General features: G+C 47.2%; 8 protein-coding genes across 8 annotated transcripts; 1 reads left to right on the forward strand and 7 right to left on the reverse strand.

Annotated features, from left to right (window-relative positions):
• Positions 1-562: 562 nt before the first annotated feature.
• Positions 563-1924, reverse strand: LY89DRAFT_737554 (uncharacterized protein; the record flags this gene model as incomplete). Its single annotated transcript, XM_018220273.1, has 4 exons — positions 563-729; positions 784-886; positions 939-1133; positions 1178-1924. 4 exons carry the CDS (start codon positions 1922-1924, stop codon positions 563-565), a joined length of 1212 nt encoding a protein of 403 aa, XP_018067934.1.
• An 80-nt stretch (positions 1925-2004) lies between these two features.
• LY89DRAFT_754448 (uncharacterized protein) lies at positions 2005-4302 on the reverse strand. The gene is made up of 5 exons (XM_018221325.1): positions 3180-4302; positions 3108-3122; positions 2904-3057; positions 2769-2833; positions 2005-2720 (listed from the first exon to the last, which is right to left on the reverse strand). Exons 1-5 carry the CDS (start codon positions 3858-3860, stop codon positions 2085-2087), a joined length of 1551 nt encoding a protein of 516 aa, XP_018067935.1. The 5' UTR covers positions 3861-4302; the 3' UTR covers positions 2005-2084.
• Positions 4051-4302, reverse strand: LY89DRAFT_535370 (ankyrin; the record flags this gene model as incomplete). Its single annotated transcript, XM_018208094.1, has 1 exon — positions 4051-4302. A coding segment is annotated over one exon (252 nt), but the record flags the coding sequence as incomplete, so codon positions are not given.
• A 190-nt stretch (positions 4303-4492) lies between these two features.
• LY89DRAFT_160236 (uncharacterized protein) lies at positions 4493-5222 on the reverse strand. The gene has a single exon (XM_018205494.1). The coding sequence runs from the start codon at positions 5051-5053 to the stop codon at positions 4580-4582; it is 474 nt and encodes a 157-aa protein (XP_018067937.1). The 5' UTR covers positions 5054-5222; the 3' UTR covers positions 4493-4579.
• Positions 5223-5656: 434 nt separating this feature from the next.
• LY89DRAFT_687621 (uncharacterized protein) lies at positions 5657-6212 on the reverse strand. Its single transcript, XM_018215540.1, has 2 exons — positions 5920-6212; positions 5657-5863 (listed from the first exon to the last, which is right to left on the reverse strand). Exons 1-2 carry the CDS (start codon positions 6025-6027, stop codon positions 5729-5731), a joined length of 243 nt encoding a protein of 80 aa, XP_018067938.1. The 5' UTR covers positions 6028-6212; the 3' UTR covers positions 5657-5728.
• Positions 6213-6492: 280 nt separating this feature from the next.
• Positions 6493-7912, reverse strand: LY89DRAFT_687622 (GroES-like protein). The gene has a single exon (XM_018215541.1). The coding sequence runs from the start codon at positions 7634-7636 to the stop codon at positions 6497-6499; it is 1140 nt and encodes a 379-aa protein (XP_018067939.1). The 5' UTR covers positions 7637-7912; the 3' UTR covers positions 6493-6496.
• LY89DRAFT_160287 (uncharacterized protein) lies at positions 7878-10074 on the forward strand. The gene is made up of 5 exons (XM_018205495.1): positions 7878-7955; positions 8105-8367; positions 8417-8436; positions 8485-8826; positions 8906-10074. Exons 2-5 carry the CDS (start codon positions 8268-8270, stop codon positions 9878-9880), a joined length of 1437 nt encoding a protein of 478 aa, XP_018067940.1. The 5' UTR covers positions 7878-7955; positions 8105-8267; the 3' UTR covers positions 9881-10074.
• A 16-nt stretch (positions 10075-10090) lies between these two features.
• Positions 10091-12525, reverse strand: LY89DRAFT_687624 (MFS general substrate transporter). The gene is given in 7 exon segments (XM_018215542.1): positions 10091-10396; positions 10457-11037; positions 11088-11684; positions 11730-11832; positions 11885-12352; positions 12390-12393; positions 12404-12525. The coding sequence occupies 5 exon segments, from the start codon at positions 12086-12088 to the stop codon at positions 10268-10270; spliced, it is 1614 nt and encodes a 537-aa protein (XP_018067941.1). The 5' UTR covers positions 12089-12352; positions 12390-12393; positions 12404-12525; the 3' UTR covers positions 10091-10267.
• Positions 12526-13094: the final 569 nt, after the last annotated feature.

The following is a 13094-nucleotide window of genomic DNA, read 5'->3' on the forward strand; positions in this document are numbered from 1 at the left end:
CTTGCCGCGTGTGCAGCCAGCTTGCTGTGCCGGAATATTCTACCGGTACGCCGAGGCTTTTTCCAGAATGGGAATGTCACATTGGGCGATTAGATGCTTAGTAAACACTTCGTCACAATCAAATTGAAATAGGAATGTACTTGTAGGTTGAGACTGGAACAAGCATATATTCCGCAACAAAGCAGTCCTCTCTTCCCAATTGTTCGAATACTGGAGATAATTCATCTTTGGAAAACTAGTCAGTTAAATAGGTTTAGTGAAGACCATCCTCAGAAGTGGAAAGACCCAGAGTGTGTAATTCGAGTGCTAGCTTTGACCTCTTGGCAATTTAAGCTAAGGCGGTGGAAATAGATCAAACTTGTGGACCGAGAAGAAAACATTGCCAGATAGGGAGAAGGCAATGGCCAATTCCATAGCAGTTTGCACTAGTTGATTCTACGTGACGATAGGTAGGAGAGCATTTGTGTATAGAGGACGAGATGGAAACGTTCATTATTGCAACTATGAAGATAAATTGAAGTAAGAAATATTGTTCATGAGTGAGGCCAAAACACCCGCAATTTCAAACTGCACTGTCTTCTCCCCCATTCCACAATTGACGAAGTTGAGTAATAAGTTTTGACCAACAGTTAGACCCTGTCCTTTTCATCCACGGCCAAACTTTATTCAACTGGTCGACTCTGAACGCAATGTAAATGAGTACAGCAGTGATCATAGCTGAGATTGGGACTAGGGTATCGAGGGTTAGCACTGTAACTAGTATCAGATCACTATGATACATACACATAATCTTGGACACATATCCTAGGCTGAGGAAATCCTTGTCATCGCGGTGGAAAGCGGCGATGTTGATCGCGAAGAAAGCGGCCATAAAAGACAAAGGCAGCTGCACGAGTCAATCAGAAGTTCTTAGACTAGAAAGCCCAGTGGAGGCCTACAAAAATGATTGTAACGATCGTGAATACCATTAGAGTTTTGCCCTGCCTCTCGTTCTCTTTGTTTATCTCGACCGTCACACCTGTCAATTCAACCAATTTCTGTGTCATCTTGAGCGATCCTTCCGTTTGTATCCTCGCGGAACGAGCATCCAACACGCTACTTTGTTTCTGCTTGAGATCTACAAGAAAGTCGAGCTACAAGAATAAGTATTAGGCCTTTAGCATGAGAAACAGCTTACGGCTTCATTGGCTTTCTTAGCACGCTGAAACATACTCCCAACTTCGTCGATGCTTCTTTGAACAATAGCAAGAGGCAGGTTGCGCTGTTTGGAATTACTCCACGTTTCCAAGAGCTTACTTGCCACCTGATCCAGATAATGTTTAGTCGAACGATGGTTCTCGTGCGCTTCCATGTTCAACTCGGTAATTTTGTCTGACACTTTTAACACTCCTTTGCCTTTTATCTCTAGGATGCTTGGCTGTGGAGTATTTGAAATGCTCGAAGACTCTGGGTCAGGATATTTCTCATGGGTGCTTGACATTCCTCCATTAGAGACTTCCATTGGCCCGCGGTCCACTTCCTTCTGCTCAGTAAATGATTCATTTGCTGGAATTGTGTTTTCTTGAATATCATCAACGAGTTCGGTACCAGGCGTCATCTCACTGATGATGATCTTCTCGTCGGGCTTGTCCTCATCGAGGTCCACATTCTGTTGCATGAGAGCCTCCACTTTGGACCGGATAGCAGCTTTGGATAGTATGACACTTTCCAAGGTGGTCAGCACCGTCCTTTGGTCCTCGAACAGTATTGACATTATAGTCAGTTCATCTTCGATGTCCTTAATCTCGCGCAATTTCGAAACTTCCCTTGATATGTCCAAGACTTGAATACGTCCAATCTTCCTGATAAGCTGCATCACATCATCCCTCCCATAATTTACCATCGGGTCATCTAACATATCAATGCTAGTTGTTGTAAGTGGCATGTGAAAAGGACTGTCGCGAAATTTTCGACACAGGCCGATAAGATCGAGAAGAGGCAGAGGCTGTGTACCTGGAGCTAGAGAATTTTGAGCAAGAGCTCTAGCTATGTTTTATGTGAGATCATTTTCATCATCAGGTGCTTTCGTCAAGACATTGAACTCGTCAAAAAGCTTCGACTCTTCGTGCATCTTTGTTCTTCTCGTAAGCATTGATACAATGAATCGTTGTAATGTCACTACTGACCACATCACTAATCGCCGTCTCGTATATTTCCGAGAACCCTGGTGTCTTATCCAATCTAGCGATGTCCAAATAAGCCCTTGAACATTGACTAGCAATTATACCTGCCAGTTCAAAGCCTGTCATGAAAGATGATTTCTCATTAAGCAAGTGTAGCTTGATGTTGATCAAGACGTCAGTGAAGTCGTAACGATCTAGGTCTCCGGAAGACCTATCTCTCTGAGGAAAGCAAGTAATGACAGTATCTGCACGGTCACCTTCTCCAGCCAAGACCCATAGCCACAACTGATCTACCATCGTTATCACCTTTGGTTCCAGATGATACTTTTTTTGGTAGCGGGTGACAACTTGGTCTGAATCTCGTTCTTCAGTACTTTCCATTGCATAGTAGTAGTATTGATCTAGAGTGCGCCTGATGTGCAATGGATGAGGGTCTCGCAAGTATGCTCTCAATAGACTTTGCGCTTTAGTATCAACCGAAATGTCGTTGCTCCCCTGATGTTGATTGATGCTCGTGTTGCTTTGATTATCTACTGTATCCCAATGGAGAAACGGCATCTATGTCAAGTGAGAAGGAGATACAATCATCACAAAATGTGTTCATACAAATAAAACCAAACATTCTCTAGAATGGTCGTTCAATACCGGGATCGTGGCAGTGCCCGAGGTCGCTTGATCGACAGAGAAAGCGTCAGCTTCGTGTAGACTCGGTAGGATAGGAACACAGTAAATATATCTTACGATTAGAGAGGGCCTGAAAGGTTTGACAGAGTGGTTGCATAAATCGTGCGTGGGGAATGTCGGAGAGACTATGATGCTGCCGACCAACCCACCGCTCCCCACTCAGAAAACGGTATGCTTGGGCCGAATTGTCATAAAGCTTTGATACAAGAACCTAGCAAAGTAAGATAATGTCCATTTCTTGAAGTTGATTAACGCAGTCACCTCGACCCATCTCATCTGAACACATCGTCAGCTCACATATTTCCTCCCGATACAATTGAACACCATACTCACATTATTGGCTGGAAGGTGAAACCATCTCAGTGATACATCACTATCCCTATGCTCACCCACACCGAGAGGATTTACCTTATCGAGAAGGTCATAGACTGACATAGATTCGACATTGTGCTGATAGGCATCCGAACTGCGTGTGAAAGTAACAACCTCTGCCTCGAAAGCTTGATCAACCGAATGATCCAATTTCTCCGTCGTTTCGGCAAGCAATCCATCCTTCTCCTTCTCGGCCAGCATCTGCAAGATCTCACGATGACCTCCTTCCTCTGCAAGCTTTTTGGGTGTCTTAGCCATAGCATTCGGTTCGGTGAAGTTAGCACCGACGTCTAAGAGCAGCTTTACCACCTCTCTTTTGCCCGCCCAAATCGCAAATGTGAGTGGACTGTCTTTGGTTTTCTCGGTCCGGAAGTCCAGCTTTGCACCAGCCTTCAGGAGAACATCAGCGACCTGCGCGTGTCCGTTCTCTGCCGCTGTGCACAATGCCGTTTGTGAGTCGCCAGTACCATTCCGATGTAAACTCTCAACATCCACCTTGTGCCGGATTAGTATCTGCGCCAAGGCTTCCCATCCTCTTTCTGCTGCTTTATTCAAGTATCTCGGAGCCCACAATTGCCATCTCTCAAACTTCTTGGAGTTTTCTGACTCTTCGTTCAGTTTTTTCTCTACCAGAATGTGCATGACTTCAACATGTTTGTTTTGTGCAGCTCTTGACAAGGGTGTCTCGCCGTCACGATCAGAAAAATCAAAATTCCCAATTACATTCACTAAAGCCAGCACGATATCAGTGTGACCTGCTTCTGCCGCATAAAAAAAGTGGTGTGCGATCTCTATTATCGGGAAGGTCTGGATTAATCTCGGCTTTCTTTGCCAGAAGCATTATCACAGTCTCGTCGCAGCCATTCTCAGCCGCCCATGATAGTGGTGTTCTGCCTTCGTTGTCCCTTTTGTTGATATCTGTCCCTCCTTCATTGAGTAGGAGTTCAGTGGTCTCTTTCTGGCCGCTCCCCGCGGCCCATGAGAGCGGAGTTCTTCCGATTTTGTCTTCTTTGTCAAGACCCGTGCTTTTGCTTTGCTTCAAGTACTCTATCCATCCGTTGGCCGCAGCCCACGATACTGGAGTATGCGAGCTTTGTTCTTCGAGTCCATCCCAATCAATCTCCTCAGGTGTTTCCAACGGGCGTCGCTCGCCTTTTGATATCAAATTCGCCTCTAGTTGTATTCTGATTCCTCGAGATTCATGCCCCCCGTCTGCTAAGTAGGGTTTGACTAGGATTGCAGCTTTAAATCGTAGAGGATGGCCTCGGGAGACATTTAGTATGCTCAGAATGAAAGCCACGGCGGATGAGGTTCTCTTCTGGCGAATCTGCAAGTTGCCAGATGGAAGCGGCACGTATACTTCAGCACCCTTGGTATGCTCTGCAAGACGGAAGAGTACAGCATCTAAGATATGTCCTTCCGAAAACCTGAATCTTCTTCTCTATAGCATATCTCCCATCAAACCGAACATTCCTTCTGTACCTTTTGTCAAGCGGTAGACTCGAAATTGACAAATCAAAGATGAAGAGATTCTCGGGACGTTCAGGCATATCCCCTTGCACAACGCCAGTAAGTAGTACTTTGACAGCCTTTGAGGCGTTGTCTAAGACAGAGAGCAGCTCAAGTTCGGTATCCAGCTGTTGTATCGCGTGGGCTAGTGCTTCTTTACTTTCAGCTAGTTCTGCCCTTGCTCGTGAATCATCTAAGCCGCTCTTCATCAAAGTGCTCTTTATCAAGTTTACTTTTCGAAAATCTACCTCCTCTTTGAGATGGTGCACTTTGTACCTCGCTCGTTCTGCCCTTGCACTACTGTTACTAATGTTGCGGAGAATCATGATGCTGGAATGTCGCGGGGAATCGTTAGGATTTGGTAGTTGTTAAAAATGAAGCATATATGATAATGAAATGGAACTAAGCACTGATGATATGGCCGTTCAGCCACGTATCATACATCACGGCAGCAGATTATCAAACACCAGATTATTACCAAAGTGAAGATAATACGACAGCAGCGGAAAGACTGCTTTGGAAAACAGGCTTCATTTCATTCAGCTGAGTCACAACAATTGCAGGAAGCCACATATTTGGACCAATGATAGGATCTCGATAACCACCAACCAAAGCATGCATGCAGAGAATCACAGTTACACAACAGTTAAAGCTGAAAATAAAGGTGACGAATGAAACTTGAAGCAGCGGGGAAAGCGGTGCAGAATTTCCAATCAATGCAAGAAATCTTGCGACTGAGCTATTATTGCAACAAATATAACACGTATTTAAGCCACGGATCCGTCAAATAAGGCGATCGAGACTTGATAGGACGACATCCGCGGGTCGCTCACAAGTTCAGGAGAACCATTTTCCCAGCCTCGGTATGCTCACAGCGGTCCTAAACTGTTACCTTATGCAATCATAAAAGCAATGAGAGCAAGATGAGAACTTAGAGACGAATCCATTAACAAATCAATAGTTATAATGATAATTATTTCCTCCCGAAGCCCTGCAGCAGCTTAGGGATTCAAAGGTCCCTTACCATCTCCAGTCCAGCCCTTTACCCCCCGACTACCACCACCACTCGCACTATGGTCTTCAAAGTCACCTTCCGGCATCTCAGCAGCCTTTTTCGATCTGTCTACATCTGAGCCCTGAATGGTATATATCAGTAAAGGATGTTTTGATCCCGGTATGCTTAGGAATATGCCTTGGTATCTGATCCATGAACAAGGTTGCCCAAACCAGGGTCTGCTTTCCATTCGGAGTCAGCGCGAGAACTGTCTGTTCGCTGTGGTTCTTCTGTTCTTCGTTCCATGATGACTTCATTGAATTTTTAATGGTGAGATGTAGGAAAACTTTGAGGACAAAAGTCGCTGGAACAGCTCAATAAATAAATACTGGAGTACACGGAGCTTTACTCCGGATGATGTAACGATCAATTCATTTTACTGCAAGATTTCGTCATGCTCACAGGGTTCATTTCGACTTCGAATGAGGCGGTTGCGCAAACGTCACAGAGTCAAAACCCAGAGAGCCTTCCCCTCAATTCATGCTTACCTGGCCGAACCCCACCGAGTCACGTGAGACCAGACTGCAGGGAATCTACCTAATTCAGCTCAGCACCCTTAATGAGTGTGGTTGGATCGCAACCAACAAGCATATTCTTTTACAATAGATTGCTTTCCCATTACAGATACCTGGGTAACCGGTCTTAAAAGCGAACACGTGACCTTTCTGGAACCAAATTGAGATGAAAATCAACAATTATATATAAAAGAGTCCTTTCACAAGTCCAACAAAACCATTTTTCCAGCCTCGGTATGCTGTTCAGCAACATCGAAAGCCTTCTCATAATCCTCAAGACCAAACTCGGCAACAACTTCATGACCAACAGAATTCCCAAGCTTCAAAACTCCAGCCTCGACAAGCTTGATGAGACTAAAGACATCTTCTCTTTCGTACATATATTGTCCGCGGATGGTGAGATTGTTCATAACAGCCACCACGTACGGGATGGGAATGTCCTTCATTGAAACACCCATCAGAGAAACTCTGCCGTATTGCCTCACTGCCATCATGCAGCTGCGAACGTGGGTACTTTCATTCGCGGCAAAAGGCGACATGTCGAGGTATGCGTCAATCACACCGAAGTTCTTCAGCCCAGCGAGATCTTCCTCTACTTTCCCTTTCAACTGCAGAACTTGAACCCTGGGAACGAGAGCTGCGAGCTTGTTCAGAGCCTCAATGTTCCTACTAGCGGCGATGACTCGAGCACCCATCGCCGAAGCAATCTCCACAGCGGCACCAGTGTAGATACCAGTGGCTGGAGCTATAATGATAGTTTCTCCAGCTTTGAGGTCGATGCTTCGAAGTCCACCGTAAGCTACAGCATACCTCATAACAGACGCCAAGACTGCTGCAGAATATCCAAGACCACCTGAAGAAGGACTTCCCATGAGAATAGACTCGTTCAGAGCATAGCAATTCTCCAAAGGGGCTCGTGCGTATTCCGCATACATGCCATTCCTCCACGACCCCTCCATCAAGGCATTAGCTGCAGGGTTTCCTCCGAAAACACCTGCTCCCCAAAGAAGCTGCACGTTTGAATCATCACGGCCTCTGATATGAGGATCTAGAATGACGAATTGGTCGAGTTTGAGAGAAGTGGTGTCGGATCCAATCGCTGCGACACGTCCGATAGCTCGCGTCCCTGGGATGTAGGGTGTTGGGAACCACAGTCCTGGAAGCCCCTCAGAGAAAATGCTCTTGGCTACAGGCTCGACAACGGCGCTGATGATTCGTACGACGACGCTTCCCGGTACTGCATTTGGCGTTGGGACGCTCTGCACTTCGACATGTCCCTTCTCCAGGCACACAAGTGCACGACAGGTTTCGGGCAGAGATTGAGATTTGGTGGTGGCCATGTTGAGGATATTGATAAGTGGTTTGGAATTTATGGTCAGAGATGCGAGTGAAGATCAAGATGGAAGATGATAATTCAAAGCACAAAGAAGAACATTGGTCTCTGTCTTATATACCACACTGGCGGCATCATAAATCGCTCTCGGACGCGCTGGACAGACTCGTCCTTTCTCTTGGACAACCCAGGATCGGCAGCGCAACATAGATAAATCCGATATCTCCATTATCACTACACAGAAAGGTTTTGTAGAAGCGTCATAGACGCAGTCGGAGAATGAAATATACTTTTGAAAAGTTTGAAGGTTGTGAATCCGACAAAGGGTTAGTGTGTCTCCTATCCGAAAACGGCCAAGCGTCATCCTCTGTCCGAAAAGCGGCTTAGCTCTGTACCAAATACGAGTTGAGGTTAGCCGCTTTTTTCATGGTGGGGCAGCCACTCCAATCGGGACTACTGATTGACCCGCACTTAGGTCCGAGCCTCCAGCCATCAACATCATCCATTTCATCTGCGGACATTCTTTCCTCACTTCGCATTCATTCATGTATGATTGAGGCTGATTATGGTCATAGCCACTCTCTTGAACTCCTGTCTCGTCTTATCCTGCTGGAAGAAGCTATCACTGCGATTCAACCATGCCATCAAAAACCATAGGCCCGCAGAAGCCAGCTCCAAAAGAGGGAACAGTCCGTAAGAGGCGAGCACATCACAAGTCTCGAAGAGGATGTCGGAATTGTAAGCTACACTTGACTATAGATATATGCACATCGTTGACCATCTCTAGGCAAACTTCGAAAAGTCAAAGTAAGTCCCGAGCTCTCTTCAAATTCAACAAGTATACCAACCGATCAGTGTGATGAAACCCGCCCCAAATGCGAGAAGTGCGTCTCTTTCGGGGTAAACTGTAACTACGACTCCGGTTCTAAAGCCTCCGACCTTCAACCGTCCTATGACAAGCAAGTAACACTCTTAACTCCGCCCACCACACCTCCATCCCAAGGTCTTGGCCCCAGGATCAAAATCCCGACGACCTTGTATCCACCTATCATTACCGGAGACGATTTATCGAGTTTCCAGCTTGATACAGAGAGTTTGAGTCGCCTAGACAGGTTCCAGCATAGGACTGTAGGGACGATTGGGACGAAGAGTGCAGGGAAGCTGTTTGCTCATCTGACCGTGGATCTTGCACTTGCGGTATGGTCTACCCTTTTTCCACACTCCCTTCGTTTCTTCGTTCAGAGATTGAGGCTAAGACTGATGATTTTATATCTAGCATCCATACTTAATGCACGTAGTCCAAGTCCTGACCGTCATCCACGACCGCTACCTCTCTCCCAACCCTTACTCCAAACAAACTCTCACAGAAGTCTTCCACCTCTCTCGCGCCGCCGCCCTCTTCAACCGCAAACTCTCCGAACCAATCCAGCTCCAAGACCGCGACGGTCTCTGGGCCACTGCCGCCCTTCTCGGTCTCATCGCCTTTTCTCTCACAGATGCTTCCGACGCCGAAGAATCTTGGCCCCTGGCCGTAAATGAAGATGCTGATCCCCTAGAATGGATATCCATCGCAGAATCCAAGTCCGCGATCTGGAATCTCACGAATCCGCTGAGACCCGATTCAAGGTTCTCCATCATGAAACATGATTACGAAACCTCGCATCCAGCGTTCAAAGTCCCACTCCACGGTATTGAGGGAATCCCGCCACAGTTCGTCGAGCTGTATGATCTCAATGACTGGGTTTCGGCAAGAGTCAACCCATATTATACTTCCGTTCATATCATGATGCCTCTCTTACCCATCCCGTGCGAGAGAGCGAGTATCATTCGCTTCCTAGCGTTCGTCGGCCACATGGATGAAGGTTTCAAGAAACTTCTTCGAGCTCGAGATGCTCGCGCGCTTTTACTACTCGCGTACTGGTACGCCAAGGTCTGGAAAGCGGTTTGGTGGATTGAACGGCGTGCGGTTCTCGAATGCAAGGCCATTTGTTTGTATCTGGACAAACATCACAAGGATGATAAGTTGTTGCAGGAGATGTTGATGTTTCCAAAGAGGAGGTGCGGTTTGGCGATTGATACCAATTGGATGGGCGAGGAGGAGCGAGTGCGATTCAATACGGGGACAGGGTCGGATGCAATATTGGCGAGTATGGAGTTGTTCAGAGCTAGGTTCGAAGGCACTGCGACACAGCAGGGATTTTCAGTTGTATGGCCGGTGTGCAGTACTGAAAATCGTACTGAATCTTCATGAGAATCGGAGGACTTCAGACGACTGACGGGATGGGGCGAAGAATCGGTCATCGGGCGCTGTTGACCTTGCCCCTCGAAGGCATGGACGAGATCACTAGTAAGACAACAATGTCGACAGAACGCAGACCAGTCGCACAGGAATGGTGAAAGATTTGCGCACCACCAAGAAGCAAGAAGAGTGACCACTACCTGAGATGATAACCCTTATCATTTCTACGAGTCAACCTTGCAAGGGACTACAACGCTCTAAAAGAGTACAAGCTGGCAACTGCTGGAAGCGACAATGGCCAGCGGTAGAATGAGCTATCACGAGAGAATTTTTTGTATGCATTTGAATAACAAGGCATCGAACAAGAATGGATATTGTTTTCAAATCATCTCTTCATATTCACAAGCTTGCTTTCCCTTGCGGCTCAAATGGCAGCAATGCTACAAGACATCCAGCGGCTATGAATAATGCTCCGCTGGTATAGACAGGTGCAGATGTTTCTAAGTTCGCAAACATGGCAATAATTGGCTGAAAAAAGTCAGTGTTCATTCTACGTACAAAGACAGGGAAATGAGGCGTTGAACTTACGGCCATGATCCCAAATATTCGATTTGATGTTGCTGTCAAAGCATTTCCCGTCCCTCTATCTTTCGTCGGGAAAATTTCAGGCGTGTAAGCATATAGAACAGCATACATCACATTGCTGCAGAAGTTAAAGGCGCAATTCCACCCGAGCAGTGCCTCGGATGTCAGAGCCGTTGTTGAACAATATAGAAACACTCCGGTCAAGACAGTCGACACTGCGAGCGTCCCTTTTCGACCGAATCTCGGGATCTCTACCAGAACACCGCCCAGCAAGGCACCAGGAATGCCGAGAGTAGCGATGATGAGAGAATTTCTGTAGGTGAGATAAGTCGAGCCATCGCCGAACTTGGCACCCCGAATGGCTTGGAGGTAGGGAAGGAAAGCGTTGTAGAGTGGATAGCCGAGACCGATGAACGCCCAAACAAGCATTATGAGCGAGGTGGAGAAAGCCAGTTTCCTGGAGGCGAAGAGAGCTCGAACGTGGGAAAAGTTCAGAGCAGAGAGTTTTCGTTTGAGTGCAGCCTTAGCTGATGTTTGTTGGGTTGAGCCACCGGTCTCACACGCCTGAAGGTCTGCAAGAGTGACTGATGCTCATTAGATTAAGTAGCATTGTCCTTGAGGAGAAAATACGTACGACTTGATGTCTTGCCATTTCGTCTTGCCACTTCGTGCACGACTTTGACCGCCTCTTCGTCCAAACCTTTTCCCATGAGGTACTTCGGAGACTCGAAAATTGTGAAGAACACAACTCGAACGAAGAACTCGATCAGAGAAATTCCTCCCATGGCAATGACAAAATATCTCCATCCCATGTTTTCGGCTCTAGTACACGTAGTAGCAGTTTCTTGGCATGTAAGATTGCCCAGAAGGGGCCAAGCGATGAGCGTGGCAATGACTTGAGCAATTGCCCAATCGATAGAAAGCACCGTGAGGAGATATTGATGTGAGCCTGGCAGGAATTCGAGAAAAACGGCAGAGTCGACTGGTAGATTTCCACCAACGCCAAAACTCCACAATGCAGCAAAGGTGCCGATCGTTGCGAAATTGGGAGATGCGGCTGCGATGAGGCCAAAGACAGCGGTGACGCCCAGGGTCAAGTTGAAGGCGTGTCGTCTACCAAATACGTCGCATCCAAACCCCCAGAACATTGCTCCAGCGAGAAGGCCAATATTCTGAGCAAGTGATAGTAGTGGCGGCCGTGACGGATGAAACTCGTTGGTGATGGGCGTGACTTGAATCTTCAGCAGGTTTCCAGACAAGAAGGCGGTAGACTCACAAATGAGAGAAGTGACAATAGGCCATAGATTATCATTTGCCCATCCGAACCCCACCACGATGAAGAGCTGCCACTGGTACCAGCCCATCCCAATCTCCTGGATCTGGAGGATGTTAGTGAACTGTCACGTGAATATCGGAATGATCCCATTGTACAGCATGATTCAAGACACGAGCTTTTGCTTCGTATACAGGATCAATGGTTCCTTTTGGTATCGCTGCATCCGTACTACCAGGGGCAAGGTATTGATCGGCGTTGGCATCAAAGGCGTCGTCCGTGGTGAACGTTCTCCCCACCTGGTCAACTTCCCCAGCCTTGCCCGGCAGCACACTCTCGTCCATGGGTTCCATAGATGTCATGGGGATATACTGATGTCTGTCTGGCCGTGGCCGAGATGAAGAAGGAAACATGGGTGTGTTGAGGGAGGGGCAGTAGATATGGAATTTCGAGGTGAGAGTTGGCCTGTAACAATGTGAGAAACAAAGATAGCGTCATCTGGGGAAGATATGGCAAAGACAAAGTCTGATCCGTGATTGGAGAAGTGTGAGGGATCGTCCCTGGGCGGCAGTGCCACTACATGAACCCGCCTGCTAAACTTGACCAAGCTGGGGCGGGAGTGTGTGACATGGCATTGTTAGGAGTTTGGCACGCGGAAAGAGGGTGGGATGGCTGCATACAAGTTTTCGTGCCGTGAAGCGAGACGAGGGGGGATCAGATTGAGAGGAATGATAAATTAATATTGAGTAATATGTAAAGAAAATATACGGAGAAGAGAGGACATATGCATAGGTAAAGAAAAATGCGGTCGCAGAATTTGTGGGGTCTGGGGGAGTGAGGTTAACCTTAAAACCTGGGGCTAGGCTGGTGTGGTGTGGCTTGATAAGGCTGAGTAATTTGAGCTTTTCAGCTTCACTTGCAACGTCTCTGCCACCAAGACCACCACCTTAGTAGCTGTCTCTGAACACCTCTGCCTTTATCTTCGACATCGTCTCCAACCTTACCATACGATCTCCAACATCGGAAACACGTTTCTGGGAGGGCGTGCAACGAATCTGCGACACCTCGAGTCTTTGATCGAATCGCCCTAGAACAATAACAAAGCGACCTAACTACGTGGTGGATGACAGATTTCGAGAGCCATGCCTACTATACGCACGAGAATCGATGGGGACGAGATGGAATGGCTGTTCGATGCAGATGTACAAGCAAGGAACGAACAATTGATGCACACTCCTTACCATTCGACGACACAAAATCGCAGACTCGCTCGCATATCCTACTGCCTTACCTTCCACCCTACATATTGCTATATCGGATAGAACCGTCATCGAACATCCTTCTCTACAAGGACGCGCTTCCGAGGCC

This window comes from Mollisia scopiformis, assembly GCF_001500285.1.
Source record: "Mollisia scopiformis unplaced genomic scaffold LY89scaffold_19, whole genome shotgun sequence".
Classification (NCBI taxonomy): domain Eukaryota; kingdom Fungi; phylum Ascomycota; class Leotiomycetes; order Helotiales; family Mollisiaceae; genus Mollisia; species Mollisia scopiformis.